Source organism: Drosophila melanogaster, chromosome 3L (assembly GCF_000001215.4).
Source record: "Drosophila melanogaster chromosome 3L".
NCBI classification, from domain to species: domain Eukaryota; kingdom Metazoa; phylum Arthropoda; class Insecta; order Diptera; family Drosophilidae; genus Drosophila; species Drosophila melanogaster.
This window is the reverse complement of record NT_037436.4, coordinates 1,470,644-1,490,263: the sequence shown is the minus strand read 5'-3', so window position 1 is coordinate 1,490,263 and position 19,620 is coordinate 1,470,644. Positions and strand designations below refer to the sequence as shown.

At 45.0% G+C, this 19,620-nt stretch overlaps 4 protein-coding genes and 2 non-coding genes across 8 annotated transcripts in view, besides 1 other annotated feature; 3 read left to right on the top strand and 3 right to left on the bottom strand.

The window, feature by feature from the left end:
- The first annotated feature begins 716 nt into the window (after positions 1–716).
- On the top strand, positions 717–14,826 carry stet (stem cell tumor). Of its 2 annotated transcripts, NM_176272.2 has the most exons (8): positions 717–812; positions 1,757–2,018; positions 2,074–2,166; positions 2,235–2,258; positions 2,329–2,505; positions 12,977–13,207; positions 13,271–13,682; positions 13,742–14,826. In NM_176272.2, the coding sequence occupies exons 2-8, from the start codon at positions 1,848–1,850 to the stop codon at positions 14,089–14,091; spliced, it is 1,458 nt and encodes a 485-aa protein (NP_788450.1). In that variant the 5' UTR covers positions 717–812; positions 1,757–1,847; the 3' UTR covers positions 14,092–14,826. The 2 variants fall into 2 exon arrangements, with proteins under 2 accessions (NP_788450.1, NP_788451.1); NM_176273.2 differs by lacking the exons at positions 717–812; positions 1,757–2,018; positions 2,074–2,166; positions 2,235–2,258; positions 2,329–2,505 and adding an exon at positions 11,323–11,492.
- On the bottom strand, positions 1,219–1,358 carry snoRNA:Psi28S-2622. The gene has a single exon (NR_002472.2). It is a non-coding gene; the product is annotated as a snoRNA:Psi28S-2622 (small nucleolar RNA).
- Positions 1,433–1,525, bottom strand: sncRNA:CR43701 (small non-coding RNA:CR43701). The gene has a single exon (NR_073909.1). It is a non-coding gene; the product is annotated as a small non-coding RNA:CR43701 (non-coding RNA).
- Positions 3,393–4,499: a mobile genetic element.
- robl62A lies at positions 11,895–12,645 on the bottom strand. Of its 2 annotated transcripts, none has more exons than NM_138266.2 (1): positions 11,895–12,645. In NM_138266.2, the coding sequence occupies exon 1, from the start codon at positions 12,541–12,543 to the stop codon at positions 12,229–12,231; it is 315 nt and encodes a 104-aa protein (NP_612110.1). In that variant the 5' UTR covers positions 12,544–12,645; the 3' UTR covers positions 11,895–12,228. The 2 variants fall into 2 exon arrangements, with proteins under 2 accessions (NP_612110.1, NP_001261256.1); NM_001274327.1 differs by having other exon boundaries at positions 12,055–12,645.
- A 180-nt stretch (positions 14,827–15,006) lies between the features above and the next one.
- Positions 15,007–19,620, top strand: part of Ptp61F (Protein tyrosine phosphatase 61F) — a 132,765-nt gene continuing 128,151 nt past the window's right edge. Inside the window, exons 1-3 of the mRNA NM_001274324.2 lie at positions 15,007–15,653; positions 15,925–16,028; positions 16,082–17,346. The gene's annotated coding sequence lies outside the window, so the exon portion shown is untranslated. The remainder of the gene's footprint in view (positions 15,654–15,924; positions 16,029–16,081; positions 17,347–19,620) is intronic.
- Naa30B (N(alpha)-acetyltransferase 30 B) lies at positions 18,204–19,414 on the top strand. The gene has a single exon (NM_167877.2). It carries the CDS (start codon positions 18,259–18,261, stop codon positions 18,892–18,894), a length of 636 nt encoding a protein of 211 aa, NP_728606.1. The 5' UTR covers positions 18,204–18,258; the 3' UTR covers positions 18,895–19,414.

Here is a 19,620-nt window from a genome sequence, read left to right as displayed (position 1 = left end):
TTTGATCGATTAAAGTAATTTTTAAAAATATTTTGGTACAGCTCTTACTCAAATAAAGCTCAGGAACTTCCATTTAACTTATCTATTTGAAATCATTATTTTTTTTTAGACATCATTAAAGAATGAATGCATCACACATTTAAGAAATCTGTTTTTATCATATTTAAAACGGATTTTTTGAGTTTAGGGCTAGAAAGTTTTCCAAATTAAAAGTTTGCTCTACAAAATACATTCATTAATTCGACTTCATTCATAAAACATCATTTCACAATCGCAACTTTGTAGCACAGTGTGGAGTGGAGTGTGCCAACCAGAGCTTTGTCTTCATCATATGTATGTGATATGAGTAAGTTTCAATAAAGCTGCATCTCCCGTGCAGTTTCATTCATCAAGTTTTCAGCAGTGAATCACTAACTAGTATGAAAACTAGTGATGATTTTAACATTGGCATTCCACGGTGCAAGTCGCGGGGTGTGGGGTGCGTAGCCGCTGTTATTATCGAAGTGCAGGGTATGTAAACATTAGGGGGTGTGAGTGGCCAGCTCTGGAATTGCGTCATGCGCCCCCTCGCAGAGCGGGTGGGTGGGCGCAGGGGAGGAAGGAAATGCCAACGGGTTGGAAATGCTTTCCAAGCTGAGCGCATGTGCCGTGGGAATCCGAATCCCCTGCATCCCCCAGAGAGACACTCTCTCTTCTCAATTTTGGCAGCTCTCCTTGGTCAGTTGTCATTTTGCCGGCGGAAAGTTCGCGTGTTTGTTTTTGCCTGGATGTAAATGTGCAATAGTTTTGCGTTCGCGGGTGCAAGCAAAACGGTAAATAAAAGTGAAATAAATGAAATAAAGAAAGCCAAAGGCCAAGCAGAGAAGCGCAAGCAAGAAAGTCCTGTGAACCAAATAGAAAGCAAAACACACGGGGGGTAGCAATCAAGCCAATTCTCCTTCAATGGAAGGAGAAGAATGCGCATTCCATTCATTCGCTAACAAAACCATTCAATCAATGCCAATTGCCTAGTTTAATTCAACAAAATGAAAACAAAATTGTTCCGGCAATTGACGAGGCGTAAACAAAATGCAAAACAATTGTTTGCCAGCCGGATTCTGCGCAGTGTGCCTTATATTTCCAGCAGGATCAATAACCTTCTTATCAGCGGAAAATAAGGGAAAACGACAACAAACCGTTGACTTGGCAATCAAAACAAAGGGCAAAAGCAAAAAGGAAATTTGTTTGCCGGCCATGAAATAGACTATGGTATTGAAAACCAGCAGCCTATGATTATCCGGAAGTATCTCTCTGGGCCCGCGGAAAGTGCAACAATTCTAGTAACGTCAAATTGCAACAAACTGATTTCACAGGCCCCCCCAACCCCAACAAACAGAAAATCTTAATTTCTTTTCTTAAGAAAACGAAATGAATGAATTATTTTTTTTATTCATCTCGACACAACCTCGGCGGCACTCGAACCGCCACTCGAAAAACGTGAGCACGCGTGAATCGACATCTCAGCGCACTCGACCAAATCGGTGGTGGAATTTATGTCGTTCAAACTGAACTGCCTCCAAAAGAGCTTTTGAGTTAAAGAGATTGAAAAGCTCTGCACAGTGGATCCACTTGGCGAATTTCGAAAACAAACATTTTAAAAATATATAACAGCTATTTACTTTTTTTGTTTCAAATTATTATTTAAATTTCTACAATATTGGGGAATAAAAGGACAGACAAGTTCGGAGCATAATACTTGATAATTACTTTTCCGCAGCTGAACTCTAATCGCTACAAACACTGCCAAACCACAACACAACGATCCGCCCTGATCCCAAAACCAAATCTGGATAGCCAGGAACAGCAGGATGTGGCCCGGCTCCGAGCGAGGAAGCTCGCGGGCCCTGGAAATCCCAACCAGCCAGCAAAATGCCGGCGGTAGTAGTCAGCAGGAGACTCTGGCCGACATCGAGCACATATCCACCATTGCCGGCTCCCTTGCCTCCATTGGATCCCTCTCGCACACCCAAATGCGCTATGTAAGGAGCCGGAGTTGCTTGTAAAGATCGTATCTCTAACTCTAATTACCCGCAGCAATGCACCAATGATGCCGGCTATGATACGGAACACACGTCCCTGAACTCGGACTTCGATGAGGCCGAGCTGCGACGGGAGCTACTAAGAGATGTGAGTTCCAATACGAAAATCCTGAACATTACTTATTATAATTCCTTCTTTCTTCACTTTACTTACAGAAATGGAAACTGCTCTTTGACATGGTGAGTAAGCCAACCCAAAAAGGAATACTTATAATTATACTTATTTATAATTACTTTTCACGCTTTGCAGTTCGATCCCGAGGGTTTTGGCGAAATATCAGTCGAGGAATTCCTGGAGGCCCTCAAGTCGCCGGAGTTCCTGTCCCAAGTGCCTATGAACAAGCGGGAGCTGCTGCTGGAGCGGGCAAAGAAGGCGAAGCTGCCCACAGGACCCGGCTACGTGACGTTCCAGGACTTTGTGAATGTGGTGAGTGTGCCGTGTGCCGCAATTACAATCGCCGGTGGTCACTGGCCAAGTAACCAAAGTAACCAAAGTACCCAAAGCACCCATGCCATGCGTATATTTGTCCCGGGCTGCTCATCAACGGCAAACTCGATTTAAGTGCAAACACAGGTGCAAAGTACTCACCCAGGACGAGGTCCAAAGTGTAGGCTCGTGTTCAAACAGACGGAGGACAAGGCCTCGTCCTGGCAGGAGCCGCACTCTTGTTTGGCAAATGCAAAAAGTGCGCTTGGCAAATAAATGCGCCGCTTACGCTTACACTGCGAATAAAAGGGGGTTACTTACTTTTATGCTAGTACCTATGGACACCTTGTTCCGGAAGCAGCAATGTATTTGAATGAAATACACTGCGCATTAAGTTATTTGAAGGATATACCAAGGACATCGATTGTAGAAAAAGTTAGACCATAGTTTTTCTGTATGTAAGCCCACGTCTCGTTTGCTTCCTTCGCCACGCTTGGCCAGGCATTTGAGTGTTTGTCCTGGTTACCTGGGCACTGGCTATTTGTCCTGATGTGGTCCGAAAATACTACCTTGGACTTGAGCTGTGCAACTGGAGGGGAGTGGGCGGCAGAGGTGACTTCTGCGAGCGAATGAAGCGCTTTTCTCGGCTTTTCCTTTGATTGGCAGGGCAATCCTATTGCATTTTGATTGATTCTACCCAGTTGATTGGCACGCACACAAACCGCACACGACAAAACACTCATGCATAATCAATTGCACAGTGAATATTCCTTCGCCTTGGCCGTTCGATTGTTTGCCAAAGTGTCCTTAAAGTCATGAATTAGCCAGGCCGACGTGTCCTCATTTGCCCCTGTGTGTGTGTGTGTAAGTGTGTGAGTGAGTTTGGGCAAAGACACTAGAATAACAAGATGCGTAACGGCCATACATTGGTTTGGCACTATGCAGCCACTTTTTTGGTGACGGCCAAAATTGCTCTCTTTCCGCTCGCTCACGCTGAGAACATAAGAAATCTAAAAATAGAATTTGCTTGCTTGTGTGAGTTAAAAACAAGAGACGAGAACGCGTATATGTGTGCGTGTTGTGCTAGAAGACGATTTTCGGGCCGAAATCAATTCTGATCAAAGAAATGAATTTACATTGTACATATTAGGGTAGTTTTTTGCCAATTTCGTAGCAATATGATGAAATAAAATAATTTTTAAAAATTCGCGCTCTTCTTATTATAATTTTAAAGCTGTTTAAATTTGTTTGTTAAAATCGCCGCTCGAATTATCTACCGTTTACACATTTATATTTATGTTTAATTCTAATTTGTCTCTCATCTGACAATTTTTTAAAAGCGAAATAATTTTTTTGAAACACTTTTAATGTTAATGTTACATCATATTAGGTCAAATGATTTAATAAATATACTAAATAATTAAATATGATAACTGTTTATTGCAAAAGTAATATCAAAGACACTAGAATTATTCTAGTGTCTTTGCTTTGTTCATATCTTGAGGCACGAAATGCGGACACAAGCACTCAACAATCATTGCCTTATTAATTTTTCACACGCCGCAAGATGAATACTCTAATGACAAATATTCTTATATAAAGTCATGTTTGAAATTGATTTTTGTGATAATATGTACATAGATTTGGCTTTTTCTAATCTATTTTCAAATAATAATAACGTTAAGGCAATGCAAAACAAGAATTTTTCGCATGGTGCCAATTGATAAAAAATAATATAGATTTAAAGTCTAAGAACTTCTACGGTGAAGGGCATATTTTGTCAAATTTACAATGCATGAGCATACGTGTGCACACATAAAGTTGTCTGCTATCACTGTATGCGTAGAAAAGAGCGGTTCGCTGTAGCGCTCTTCGCTCTCTCGCTCTCTAACAAAAATTCGAGAGAGCCTGGAGCCACCTCTAGAGCCACGGCCAAAAAATTGTGTGCCAAAAAATCGTATGGCGTTACGCATCTTGTTATTCTAGTGTCTTTGGTTTGGGTGTGTGCCTAACGGTAATTGCGGATGAGACCCGGGCCATTCTTTGCACAATGGATTTCCATTCCACATTCCCCCGGCGAGGACATTATTAGGTCCTTGTTTGGCCTGCTAATGCATTTGTTATTCCAATTGAGGGCTCCGTTTCCCTCTATGTCTCTCTCTCTCTCTCTCTCTCTCGCCTTGGCGAGCCATTCATATCTTTGCCAGCAATCTGAGATCCTTGTTGCCATCGTAGACAACATATTTCCACTTAATTATAAATTGCAATGATCTGCCGGACACGGGAGGGCATATTAACCAGGACCTGGCGGTGGAATCGCCAGGAATCCAGGAATGCCGCGATGCGATGTCCAACCTGGCAATGCGCCATGCATAATGCAGGCTGATGATTGTTGCATTTCCAACAAAAGCTCGCACGTGACAAATCCTTTTATGGCAGCGCACAGAAGTCGGGCATGTGGATGCGGCGAGGACGTGGTCCGCAAGACGCCACCGAGGGGCACGACGTGTTGAACGTTATGACAACTGGAGGCACGAGGCGCGCTGGCGACTGTCGTTTGTCTTCCTCGGCCCAGTCTGCATCTGGCCGCCACTTGGGTTCCCATTCCCAATCCCACTCCCATTCCTATTCCCCGACTCTCGACCAGCCATCGGACATCGGACATCAGGCACAGCAGGCGACGGCAGCCGGTCAGGAATCAAATCAATCTGTGGCACCGCGAACGAAGTCGAACTGGGAATGCTCTTATCTGGGATTAACTTGGTTTGGGTTTAAGCCGAAACTATATACCAAGTAGTTGGACAATTCTTGGAGGTATTCAGTTGAAAAGATCTACATACATATATAGAGTAGATATGCCATCGGATATTGATGTGTCCAGACCTGCAATCGTCCAATTTTTAGTGCGAGGTATCCACTTTTAATTGCAGTCAGTGGTGGTGGTGGTGGTGGGATCGGGCAAAAAGCAGGAACGCCGCCAAGGAGCATTCTTGCATTAATCAGAAAGTCAACGGAGCTGCCAGGCATTCGATCATTCGATCATAAACGAAAGCAATTGCGCACAACTGGCCGGCCAGTGGGATGAGCTGAGCGGTCCGTCGTCGTGGCCCAGCCTGATGCTTGTCCCGGTCCAGCCCGATCCGGTCCAGTCTAACTGCCATTATCATAATCAGGAGACGCAGCTGGCAGACGCTGGCAGACCAGCTGAATCCGATTCCGAGCCCCAACCTGTGACTGCGACTGGGACTGGGATTGTGCCTGTGCCGAGCACGCACCAAGAAATTCCAGCGGCTTGTCTTGAATGGGACAACTGCAGCACTGCTCAACGGTTGCTTCTCGCAGGAATGCCAGTCAGCCAGCCAGCCAGCTGCTGTTCTGCCCCTCCTCCTCCTGGTGCGCTGGATCTCAGATCGGGTTTATTGAATAAACATTGGAGCAGTGCATTCAGAAAAAATCCTTTCAGTCGTCGCCTTGCAGTTGATGAACAAGTAGTAGTAGTAGTAGTGGCATCTGTGGGCAATGTAAGTGATATGAAAATGCGTCTACTAAATAATTTACATTATTGATTTGGAATTAGAATTAACTAGTACTTAGAGAGGTTTTATGGCGGAGCATTCAACAATATATTTGAATTTGTACTTACCATTCGGAGGTGCATTTTCCCTGAGTGCTGCGATGCCCTCCTGCCCGCCGATGCAGCAACCGACGAGGTGGCGTCTGCGCCGCTGATCTTGGGGAGCGATAGGCGGCGGAATCAGATCAGATGCGGACTTTGGAGCCGCGAGCGCGACTTGGGGACGTCTTGGGCCTGAAGTAGGTGCAAAATGCCTTGCGCCTCGGACTCGGGGGAACCGAACCTGGAGGCGATCTCTCGCGACGCGGTATTAAATCAATGCCAATCCATAAATGGCCTACGCCATTATGAGGCGCGTAGATTGAATTGGAATCTCTTGGCGATTTCATTATTCTGCAATAATATCGTAAAACGAGTGGGGACGCGGGATGAGCGAACATTTCTGGTTAATTATGTAGTGGCAGTTCTCTAACTCTGGGGATGGCATCTGGCTTATAGGGTATCAATTATGGCCCATTACACATGTTTCTGGCTTAAACGATATCACAGATAGTTTTAATTTTAATTCCTGAATTTCTTTGATTATAGTTTGATCTGTGTCTAGTTTTTTATGTCCTTGCTTTAACAGCCTGCAATGGAACACCTTGAATTCGTTTCCCAATCGAAATGTCCTAGAAGTTCTCTACACTTTTACCTTTAATCGTTTTTCCCGCTGCACAAAAACAAGAGCATTTCATGTTTATTTCGAGATGGCTGCTTGACTCCTGAGTGGAGCAGAAAGTGGACGTGACGGGGCCAAAGATGATGTCGCTATCCGGTGCTTCACTTTGCACCCTTGCCCCTGGAGGTCCTTGGCCGTTCCCACATCCTGCTGCAGTGGTCGCCGGCACCTCCTCGCCGTTCCCTGCTGACGATGTTTGGTCAATGGTCAATTTGGCAGCCGTTTATTTTGATTGTTGTGCATCCGGGGCAAGGATAACGACGTGCACACGAAATGGACCAGGATCCAGGACCCAGGACCCAGACCCCCTGTTTCCCCGCCAGCCATTTTCTGCCCCTTTTGGTTGCGTTGCAATATTTTTGCCATCGTCACGGAATTTACCGATAACCGAGTCGAGAATGGTGACCCAAGTGGAGCGGCAGCGGGATGGAGCAGCCCGTTTGGCATCCTGCGGCGTCATGTCCCGTTCGCATATCTCGCAATGATCGTTTTTGCATGTTTTCCACCTGCAGGTGTGTGTTGCGTCCCATTTATATGTTTTATGTGCCGTTTAATCCGCGCCACAAAAAATTTATCTTCCAAAGGGGAAATCGAATTTTTCGTGAACGGGCGGAAGCACTGCATCGTAATCCCCTAACACTTGTAGTTTACAGTTGGCAATCAAATTAGATTCGTGCACTGGCATTACAGGCACTTTATGGGGAGACAACTAATTACGTTGAATAAATTTAAATGGGGTGCGCACCTGACATTTACGACGACACCATAAAACCGGAGCTACTACACAGACGGGGTCAATGAATGGCCACTGCAGTCCTCCTACGCGTACACTGGAAGAAAAACGGTTATGTTAACAGGAGTTCTTGTACAAGCATGTGCCTATAATTCCCAACTGCTGATACATAAGTTCCGCTTATTTACTTAATCGAAGTATTTCGTATGTCATACGATTAAGTAAGCAACATTAGTTATATGACACTTTTGTGCAGTGCATCCCAGTTGTTGTTCGATTTATCCAAGTGTACTCCTCATCTTCGAGGCCCTTCAAGCTCAAGTGCGTCGCATAATTGCCTGGAGGCGGAGCAGTGGTGTGGAGTGGTGGACGGAAGCCCAAACACGGGGTGCGCATCATTAACCCTCCAACCTTTGGTGCGCTAATGAGACGGTCAGTGTCCAATTTTGACCATTGGTCAATGGCCATAGGACACGGGACACGGGACACGGGACACGCGTGGCTCGGGTTGGCACCTCATCGCCGTAGACGCTTCTTAAAGGTAGGCTATATAGGCAGCTGATTCGCCACCGATTGCGGCTGCTCAGTGGGTTGGAAAACTCCGCTGCGCTATTTGATTGTCCCGAACGAACGATCCTATATCCGATTTCCAAGCACGCCCCTTCGCTTCGCCGGGCAAACAATGCGTGCGGCTCAAGTGGAAGTCTCTTACGGCTGGCGGGTCCTTGGTCGCTCGCTCTGTTCCTTCTGTTTTTTTTTTTTTTTTTTTTTGTCGGGCAATGGAGGCAGCATTTTTGCCAATCGTCAAACAAAGTACGAGTGCCTCGCGTGTCATTCCATTTCCGCCAGCCTCGAATCGCAAATCAAATACAGCGTTCCGAAGGAGCAGCTGCTCCAGGGATCCTTGGTCCTTGGCTTTGCATACATGGAGAAAATAATGAAGATTTCAAGTATAAATGTATTGGATCATATACATACAGTTAGCATGGGTAATATATCAATATGGTCATATATCAATCCAGCCAGTTATATTTCGTATTTAAACTTATAACCCATCGAAACTGAAACTTTCATCCAATATTTTTCTGCGTGCACACGCATATCCTTAATCCGTCGTACTGTGTGTGAAATCGCGTATAGCTTTTGATTTTCAGCTCATTGAAAAGCCAGCGGGCGGTGACTTCACCTCCAGCTCCATCTGCATCACCATGCCTTCTGAACTCAACTCAACTAAGTACAAAAGACGGCGTCAAAGGCCAAGACAAGTCGTGGCACTATATGGAACACTCGGCGATTCTGATTGCGATTGTGGGTATGGAATGGAAGTGGCTGTAGCTGCGGATTGTGGATATGTTTATTGTTCTGGCAGGAAACTGCAGAAAGGTGCAAACGAACTTCCGCTCCAAATCAGTTTTCGATTTGCCTTTCCATATCCATTACATCTGCTGTTTGCACTTTCCTCGAAGCACCTTGGCATGGCACGCGCTTGGGCAGATGTCACCTGGAATGGAAATGAGTTAAGCGAGGAAGTTATGTGGTATGATTTTACGATGCTACTACTACCACACCCTCAATCAATCATCATTCGCTGGTCTGGGCGGCTGAAAGCCTGATTACCCTGTAATTAGACAGCAGGATCCGCGCAGGACCTGCCAAAAAGGGGGAAAAGCAACGAAAAAAAAAAAAAACGGGCAAATGTGAATTTAATGAGTAAAAATGTGATAATTAGACGGACCCCCGAGGAGGCCGACAAAGGACCAAGGACCGAAAAACGGGAAGCCATCCCGCATCCTTTCATCCCCGGGCTAATTACGGGACCAAGTCATTTGGCCGGACAAGTGCATCCGTCGGCAGTAATTGTCGTGTTTGTTTAAGATTCAGCCCCATATCCTTCGCTCCTCCATCTGCACCTCTTCCCAAGGAATGCAAATTGAATTAGGCCTGGCATAATATTGTCATTCAATTAGATCATCATCTGGTTGGGCTCGTGCGGTTTTACCCCGGACTCCAAGGTGTTTCGCCCGTGCAAACATCAACAGATGCTGGGTCCTCGCTCCTGGGCATGTAGAATGTGGCATTTAATAAGCTGCCAAAGAAAAACAAAGTAATTGAGTGGCAGAGTAAATTGTACAATTTCGATTAATGTAGAAATATTTGAATTGCCTGATGTTTATGAACATTGTTGTTTGTGGAAAGTTAAGTGCTTATTGCAAAAGGCTAGGGTCAATCTCGAGGATTAGATTATTCTTATATAAGTTGAGTAATCTTTTTAATTAGATTAAAATAATATTCAAATCAATACTCAGTCTTGACTTTGCCTTGCTTTTAAAAAACGTTTTACAAATATAAATATGCATAGCTTCCTTGCATGCATGGAATATAAATATCATGCTCTGCATTATAAATGTTTTTATGAATTGTCCTGTAAAATGGCTTCGGGCCTGTGTCCTTTGTGCCTCGTAGTCCAAATATTCGCTTTTGTCCTTTCATTAGCGTAACAACGAACAATGTTAATCAAATAGCTCATTTAATAGGCTGCAAACCACGAGCACGTTTTACACGGTCACCCGGAAATAAAGCCATTGGGCATGCATCATGCACCATGACCCCCGCATCATCCTCCTCCTGCTCCTCTCCTGCTCCTCTCCAGCACCTCCCGCTCCTTTTTTTTCGGCCAGTTTATAAATATTGCTCAACTGTTTGGAATAAAAATGTCAACACGCCGGGCGAGGCCGTACGCAATGCATAATAGAGGACACACAATACCTCCGAACCAACGAACCACCGATCCTGTGGACCACCGTCATCCTGCCACCGCCGGCGGAGATGTCCTTTTTTGCGCATAGCCACAGGCAGAAGGCAACAAAAAATGCGGAAAATACATGTCGCCGTGTTTGTGTGCTCCTGCTGCAACGGACGCAATTCAAAGGAATTTTTTGTGGCTCGCAGAGCGAGCGAGCGAGAGAGCCGAGCCGGCCACGTCGTCCTGTGGTCCTTCGCCTTTCGATCCCCTCACTCCTCGCTCCTGTCCTGTCCCGCTTGACCATGTCTGCCGACCCGATCCCAATCCCAATCCCAATTTCCAGCGTTAAATGTTTTGCGTCAATTTGTCGGCTTGTCCTGCAAAAGGTGAATGAAGCGAGGTTACAGCAGAGGCCAAGATAATAGTGGTAGGGTTGGTTAAAGTACATACCTGTATAGAAATTTGATCACACACAATTTCAAGTAAACTCTCTTCAATTTAATAAGTAAACTGTAATTTTAAGAGTTGCAAGTACATTTATAGGTGGCGCTCCTATTTTTTTGCTCACAACTGTGCCGTCTGCTTTTAGCACCGTTAAATGGCGGTGAAGTCGCCTACCTGGTGACGTCATGCGGCGTGCAGGACTCGGACTCCTTGCGCTGCTCTGCGCCCAGGATAATGACATTATCAGCCGCAGCAGCCAGCGTCCGCCAAACAAACGATAAGCAATCATTTGTTGGGAATACAATTTCGCCCTATTGGCCCTGTTGGCACTTTGTTGTGATCGCTTGATCTTGCCGAAAATGCGACTTGTCACACGGCCACAATGCGTGTGGGTGTTCCCATTGTTGACAACACAGATTCTCTGCGCCCTTTGTCTGCGAATCGAAACAATTTAATACCCAGAAATTGGCCCAAATCGGAAACTCGGAAGTAAAATCTGATTTCTGTTTATTTTTGATCTTAGCGCTCTAGATTCGATGATCGATCAGCTGGCGTTGTGCAACACTACTAAGCGGAATGAATGGAAATAGAACTAGGAGGATAAGAGTACAAAGCGCAGAGCGCGAATAGAAACTTCGGCACGCTGGCGGGAAAGTTGTAAATTCGGTCGTTTTTTCAATGTTAAGTGTTCATTGTGTTTAAACTTTAATCGTAATGAAAAATTTATAAGGATTATTAAGTTAATAAAGCAGGAACGCTGCTGTTTCGTTGCGTAAGTGAAATGCTCGGAGAATGTGAATAATATTACAGTTAATATGTACATAACAAAATACAAGAAAAACGGCGCTTTCCCTGGAAGGGAGTATTTAGTGCACACCCGCGCAAGAACAGAGTAGCCACCCATATGATATTCCAGTGACATAGCCTCCAGTCCTCCAGAGGAGGCTTATCAATTAAACAAAATTTGATAATTACTGCCATTAAGAGTCCGCCTAGCGCTGATTAACTAGAAGATACATAAATTCCCCCTTCCCAGACTGGCGGAAGTAACTATTTTGTGCCCTAAGGCCGTGGCTAGCTTAATTTGTGGCCTTTTTATTTTCGCAATCGTCGTAGACGAGCATTTTAATTGCGTGTAGGCTTCACTTTTAATTAAACACAATGCTTATTTTCCGCTTTTTGCGGATTTTTGCCCGCTCTGCGTTTGTTTTAATGGCTGACATCGGCATCTGTGCCAACATCTTAATTACATAATAAACATAATTTAGTTTGTCCGGTCACACGCATAAATGTTCGTTTTATAATTTTATGACTAGATTTCTTTTTTCTTTTTTGGATGGGTGGGGGGTGGGGGGTTGGTTAAACATGTACGACGATCTTCAACGAAAGCATCAACAATGAGCGAGTGAGACAGCTGTAGCGATAGTGGGTGTGTATTGGTGTTTCTCTCCCTTGTCCACCAGCAAGCAACAATGTCCAAACTGTTAACCCCTAGATGGGCTGGGGGATTACAATACCACGGTCACAGTGAAGGCTTCCTCTGGACTAACCAGGAATTCGTGCTTGCGGGTTTTCACGCGCAGAAAGCACAGCTTATCATCGGTATCCAGATCACGGACGCAGCTCTGGGCCAATTTCAGGAAACTGGCGTGCAGGTGCTTCACAATCGACTGGGCCGTGGTCAAATCGAATGAAGTGTGCAGCAGACTGTCCCCGGCATTTTCCGACACCACGAATCCCTGCGCCTGCTCCGTAATCCGGTTTGTGTTGTCCGTGTTTCGCTGCACCACATCCTCCATGGCCTTCAGATAAATTTTCGACATTTTGAAAAAGATTTGTAGTAAAACTGGAAATTAGAAATTGTCTAAAAGATTTATTTTCTAGTTATGTTTGATCCGTATTCGAGTGATGTTAGAAAGGTACTGAAGTTTTCTGTAGTCTTTGCTGATAAATTGCTGAAATTGTATCAAAAGGCTACTAAAATGGGAGAGTTTTTTGATAGGCGAAATAGTAGAAACAATTTTGAAAATTTTCTAATCACTTTCTTCTTAGCGAAGTTCTTAGTAAATGTTTTGTTATATTGCTTACTCCCGAAGTGGTGTTTATATAACGATCTTAGGGAATATACATATATTGCTATATCAATTACATCGAAAAAGGTATCGCAGTACCATAGCTAGATATGTAATTGCAGGTTATCTTTACACTTAAATATGCATCAACTATTGCTGATTAAACCTCCATACTTAATTCCAGATGAGCGGCAAGCGGACACGTAGCTTTAAGTGCGCCGTACACCATCGAGATCGTGAAGTCTGCTCCGAAAACGATTTCCAGCTGGTGCTAAACGAACCGCCACTCTTTCGCAAAATGGTGCACGCCGTGGCCATGGAGATCCTGCCCGAGGAGCGGGATCGCAAGTACTACGCCGATCGCTACACCTGCTGTCCGCCGCCTTTTTTCATCATCCTGGTTACTCTGGTGGAGGTGCGTTGAAAGTTTAAGTTCTCCTTGAACAGACCCTTGACTACTTAACTACTTTTCCCCCAGCTGGGTTTCTTTGTTTACCACTCAGTGGTCACGGGTGAGGCGGCGCCAAGGGGACCCATACCCTCGGACTCCATGTTCATCTACCGTCCCGATAAGCGTCACGAGATCTGGCGCTTCCTCTTCTACATGGTACTCCATGCCGGGTGGCTGCATCTCGGTTTTAACGTGGCAGTTCAGCTGGTTTTTGGGCTGCCACTGGAGATGGTTCATGGTTCCACGAGGATAGCCTGCATCTACTTCTCCGGGGTGCTGGCGGGAAGCCTGGGCACTAGCATCTTTGACCCGGATGTGTTCCTTGTGGGCGCCAGTGGTGGAGTATACGCTTTGCTAGCCGCCCACCTGGCCAATGTGCTTCTCAACTATCACCAGATGCGTTATGGAGTCATCAAGCTGCTTCACATTCTGGTCTTCGGTGAGTGTTTAGCCTACCGCACCTTAGTGTTGTTGTTAATACAGTTCAATTTCTTCTAGTTTCCTTCGACTTTGGCTTTGCCATCTATGCTCGCTATGCTGGCGACGAACTGCAGCTGGGATCATCGAGTGAATTCCTGGCCATAGATCAGGCGGAAACGGCGGGTGCTGTTTCGTATGTGGCCCATTTGGCTGGTGCCATTGCTGGCCTAACTATCGGGCTGCTGGTGCTCAAGAGCTTTGAGCAGAAGCTCCACGAGCAGCTGCTCTGGTGGATCGCCTTGGGAACGTACTTGGCGCTGGTGGTCTTCGCCATCGCCTTCAACATCATGAATGGATTTGCGATGTTCAATATACGCGTGGAGAAGATCCGTGTCACGGAAACCATTTTCAATGATTTCCAGGTGTGAAATCCCAGGAGGATAAGCGATAGGGATGATCAGAATTCGATCCTTGTTTCGTATTTAATTGATATTTTGCTTACATTTTGTTCATTGCGTTACATTGAAGTTTTTATTGTTTTTGGACGTCGATTAAGTTTCGCGTTTATTGTTTTGTTAACCCTATATCTGTAGGATCAGATATGAATATCTCATTGTTTGCTTACGTGTCATGCGACGTAAATTATTTTGTTTTGTTTGCTAGTTAAGTACAAACATATTGTAAGAATCGTAAGAGAATATTTACAACAAATCGAACTGATTAGGTGTAACATAATGCTCAAGGAATTACACATTTTCTACATATTATTAAGATTAACCAGAAGAACCAGAAGACTTTATATGGGAGCTAATAATGAATAAAACTCCACAAGCTGTAAATTAGAATTACAAATATATGTATATGCGTGTGCTTTAAGGACTATATGGAAACCGATATATTGGCAATGCAAGCGATTTATTCTAAATTTTACAGGCCTTATAGCAATTGAGATTACTACCTCAACAACAACTGATAAATAATATTAAATATATTCCAAAATGTTGAAGTAAATCGGTTTCAATTTGATATAGCCGAGCGTAACTGAGCACTGCCAGCTTTAAGAAATCAATTACGACCAAGCACCAACAGAGTAAAGCATAAATTTACATATTTTCTATTTACACATTTTGTTTAACTTGTAAATAAAAGTACATTTAAATTTTAAAAAAAAATGTGTTTCATGCTTGTAATTGGGGTTAAACGGGAATTTTTAGCGATTGTGGTGTGGACACACTTACACCGATCGTTAAGCACTTGTTTATTTACAGTTATAAATGTAAAAGTCGAGATGAAGCTCAAGGGTTAAAGTTTTCCAGTGGCAATGTTGCCACACGTTTTTTTTTTGCTGATCGCAGAACTTACGGTTTCAAGTGGACGCGTCGGTTTCGTTTTTCTTTCCGCGAAAATCCCATTAAATTGGCTTAAAAAGTGAGCTGGAGTGAGTTTAAACCGATTCGCGTGCTGGGTGATAAGGATTGGCCATCCGTCCTTATCATTTCCTTGAGTTATGACACAATCCGCGCGCAAAAAACTACAATTTCGTTTGGCGCAGCACGCGCACCTGGCAATCCTTCGTTTCGTTTGTTAACTTTGGCTTTTTCTGGCGTTTCTCGTTGCGTGTTTTTGGCCAGGACATTGGGAGAAACTCGGGACAGCCACTCGGAGGAGCAGTCAACAAATCCCAATCCCGGCGGACACGGAATTTATGTTTGTTTGAGCACATTTCGCCGTCAAGTCATTCGTCAGGGCTGTCGCATATTTCGCGCGGGCGCGGGGGTGTCGCCGGGAAGAAGCAGAAAATGATGGAAAAATGCGGCATGGCAAATGCAAAGCGAAATGTGACAGGAACGCAACTGAGTCCTCTTAGCGATCCTTTTGGACAGGAGCTGCTTCTATTGACGCTGATTAATGCGGCATTGGTGTTATTTCGAGGCGGTTTGGGAAAAAAATGTACAAACCTGCTCAAAGAAAGAAAAACTGGATAAAACTGGTAAGAAAATCAATGAATTCATAAAAGTTTACTAAAATAACCAATTACATTAGTGTTAGTGCATTGCTATTCCTATTGTTGCTCTAATTATTAAACAATTATATCATTGATCCCAGTAATGTTTTAATTAACTCTGTACGCAGTCTGATTAAAAACCAGAACGTAATTTGTAGCCAGCTTCTAATGCGAGAATGCTGCTCTAAGATACTTTTAGATCAGGTTTAATGTCAATAGACTAAACTTGCTGCACTGCAACTAACTTATTCCGCAGGAATGAAGCCCGTTTGGAGTAGTCTTTAGTGTATAAATCATATCAATCGAAGCCTTCCTCCGCTCGGAATTCAACATGACCAGGACGGCAATCCTCAGTTTGTGGTGCGCAAACATGTTTATAAAAAGTACAAGTTAATATTTATGTAATTCCACAGATACGAACGGGGCTGGGCGCACAAGAAGCAGAAGAAGGGCGGAGATCATTACATTGACATATTCATGCGGAATCGGAATCGGGGAATTCCAGGGAAGGCACAAACAATGGAGCACGCGACCATGTGCGGAGCGGATGAGGATGAGGAGCAGAGCGTCCCACGCGACTGCCGTGAATCAACCTGCAGCCTGCAACTGGCAACTTGCAGTTGGCGCAACCTGCGATATGCCATTCGTCTGGCGAAGAAACCTCACACATCTCGCATCTCACATCGTCCAGTTGTCGTCGCTTTATCCGCAACATGGACATGGGGACCGGAATCGTCGGAATGCTTATCAAGGGGCGCACTTGTAGCTGTCATAAGGCCAACTGAAATATTGGCAGCCCAAACAGAGACCGAAACGGCACCAGAGGAGCAACCTCTTGCCTGGGCCCCACTGAACTCCTTTCAATGAACTAACTGAATGTGCACTGGACAAAAAGTCCACTTGAGGTGGAAAGAAAGGGGAAGAGGCACCTGAACTGCCCCAGGACTTGTCCTCCATCCATTTATCTCACTAGACGCCGGCGACGGCAACTGCAACGGGCAAATATGGAAATTTGTTGGGCTGGCCGCCTTTTTTTTTTGTCAGACGACGCCGCCGCCGCCTGTCCCCCACAGAACTGGCCACTTAAACCGCTTCATTAAACACTCCATGAACTCCCTTTCGTGGGCCAAGTGTCCTTATGTCCGGGCGGTGTAATTAATTTCTGCCACAGTTGGGTATTTGAAAAAGCTTAGAAATGCGGCCGAATGGACTGGGGATGGGAGCGTTTTCCGTGCCACAGGAGCAATTATAAAACGGAGTCGAGTGGCGGGAATAATAGTAACACAAGGGGCCAGAGAAAGAAAAGAATTGCAGCTTTATAAAGGTTTGCGGCTAAGAATGCAAAGTAAGAAACTCCATAAATAGCAATGATAATACGAGAAAAAAATATTATGAAAGGAGCTGCTGTAGAGATAAGCCTCACGAATGCATATAAATATAAATTCGCAACCTGATTCTACTGTACGTAGAAAAAATGTGTAGTTAACTCCAGTGAATGTGGCACAAACAAGTGTTAATCAAAGTTATCGGCTTTTCTCGATCAATATGTTCGTGACGCAGAGCCAATATTAATTAAGCTAACGACTGAAGGATTTACAAAGGCCATCTTGGACACCTTGCAAACAACGAAAAACCCGGACACAAATCAAACAAAACTGGCCTCAAATCAAAATGCGGGGTAAGTGAGCAAGCAATGTTATAGTTATAGCCGGGCTAATCTGATTTACGGCAAGAAAGTGACTTAAAGCCCGTATTGAGTTACCACCAAAATGTGTCCTCCCACCAAGTGTGTGTGTATGTGTGTGTGTGTGTGTGCTTTATGGGCCTTTTAGGTTAATTGCTTCTGTTGCATTCCCTCCTCCAATTAACCATTGGTCACATGAGGTCATTGCTGGGAAGCACTTCCTCATTCGGATGTAAAATAGGAAGCGGGAATGCCAGGCAAGGCGACCGGGAGGAAACACAATCAACACGAACCTAATACACGAAATTAGTTTTCATATATGCAAAGCCGTGGCAAGGTTGGGCTCAGAGCTGTCACCACCACCCGCGTGGAAGCTCCCAGGGATCGGGATCCACCACCATCCACCCGGTGGACACCTGTGCGTGCTTGCTGGCAATTCCGTATTCTTCGTCGACATCGTCCTCCTCGTCAGCCTGGCACAGACAACAAAGGAGCCCACTTCTTCGAGGCCAACTGTCAAAGTCGTGGCAGACATTTTCATAATTTTCACATGCTCAGCGAGTTTCCCCCTTTTCTGTCCCAGGCGTGCCTCTTAATTGCCCTGAATGGAGCTGGGCAAAGTGGGAACCGAGGAGACAGGAGACTGGGTAATGCTATTTAGAGCCTGCCACGCTGACTGTCACCTGCTGGGATTTGTGCGAGCGCCTTGCCACCAAGGTCGCGTCAGGAATTTTCACGACATTTTCACTCTTTTGCGGCCGCTTTTGTTTGCAATCTCAATCTTTTGCTTTCGGTTCAGAAAATATGCTACCGAGTAGGCTATGTGATATGATTTATGAGTTTACAGTTAGCTTTTCCTACAAATTCGGTTAGTTTTTTATATAAAACTAAACGAAAACGTATACAATGGGGGATGCTCTACCGGAAGCCGTTCTTATTCAAAAGGAACTCTCTGACAAAGACTCGCAAGAGAAAATGGATCTTGTAACGAAGAATCTTCCACTCTTCGCGGAGAAGATTGTTCTTCCAGAGAACGATACAGCAGCCAAGTCAGAAGGAATACATTTTTGTGTCTTCCACGACGAATCACAGCTCAAGGTGCTCATGGGCCTGATCGACAAGGAGCTTTCCGAACCGTACTCCATTTACACCTATCGCTACTTTGTCTACAATTGGCCAGATCTATGCTTCTTCGCCCTAGATGGAGATCGCTATGTGGGCGTGATAGTGTGCAAGTTGGAGGCGAAAAGAGATGGATATTTGCAGGGCTATATCGCCATGCTGGCAGTGGATGCGGAGTACAGGAAGCGGGGAATTGGAAGGGCTCTCTCGGAAATGGCCATAGATGCCATGGCGATAAGGGACGCAGCCATGATTGTCCTGGAAACGGAGCTGAGCAACAAACCTGCATTGGCGCTCTACCAAAGTTTGGGATTTATACGGGAACGTCGTTTTTTGCGCTACTACTTAAATGGCATGGATGCCTTTCATTTGAAGCTAATGCTTCACGATTTCATCGACTCGTCCTTGAACGAGGTTTAGAAAGTTTCCAGTGCTTCTGATCGGTTTCGCATTGGTCTTCCCATCTGACCTTTGCTCCGTCGCCATCAATTAGCGCCCCAGCATGCTGCTACTTGGGTAGCCCGAAAGGACTCGTCAAATCAGGTAGATGCAACTCCGCCGCCTAATTGAGCCGCAAAACTGCCGTTGTCGATGGAAACTGGGAAGAGTCATGCCGGGCAGGGTGATCAAACCGATCGAAACAGAAGGGATAATTGCTACTCAGGGTCAAAGTCTCGACACATTAAGGAGCAGCACTCGTCGCCTCGATAAGACTATGCTTCGTTTGTTAGGTGGTCCATCCTGCATCGGCATTCCCGATTCAGATTCATTCAAACCGATCGAGGAGATGTCTTTCAGCTGTTTTGATGTGGCTCCTTCGATAGCAAGTGCATTTCTGGTGCTCCTTAAGTATAAGTTGAACTAAATTATGGTTTGTCTGTATTACGAATGCCAGCTTCAGTTTTCCGAATGATGCAAAAATAAACATTGGATTAAGTTTAAATATTGCTCTGGTTTTCCCCACTTGAGTTCAAGTTGAACATAACGATTGGAGCACCTCTTTCAGGTCATCGCTTCCCTTCGGAGTTCTCTGCGGAACATTGAACCCTTTGGAGGTTCCCGTCGGAGGTCTTTCTGTTCGATCTGCAGATCGTTGATCTGTGATACCCACTCGAAACTTGCTACCAGCTTCCTCAGTTGAGTTCT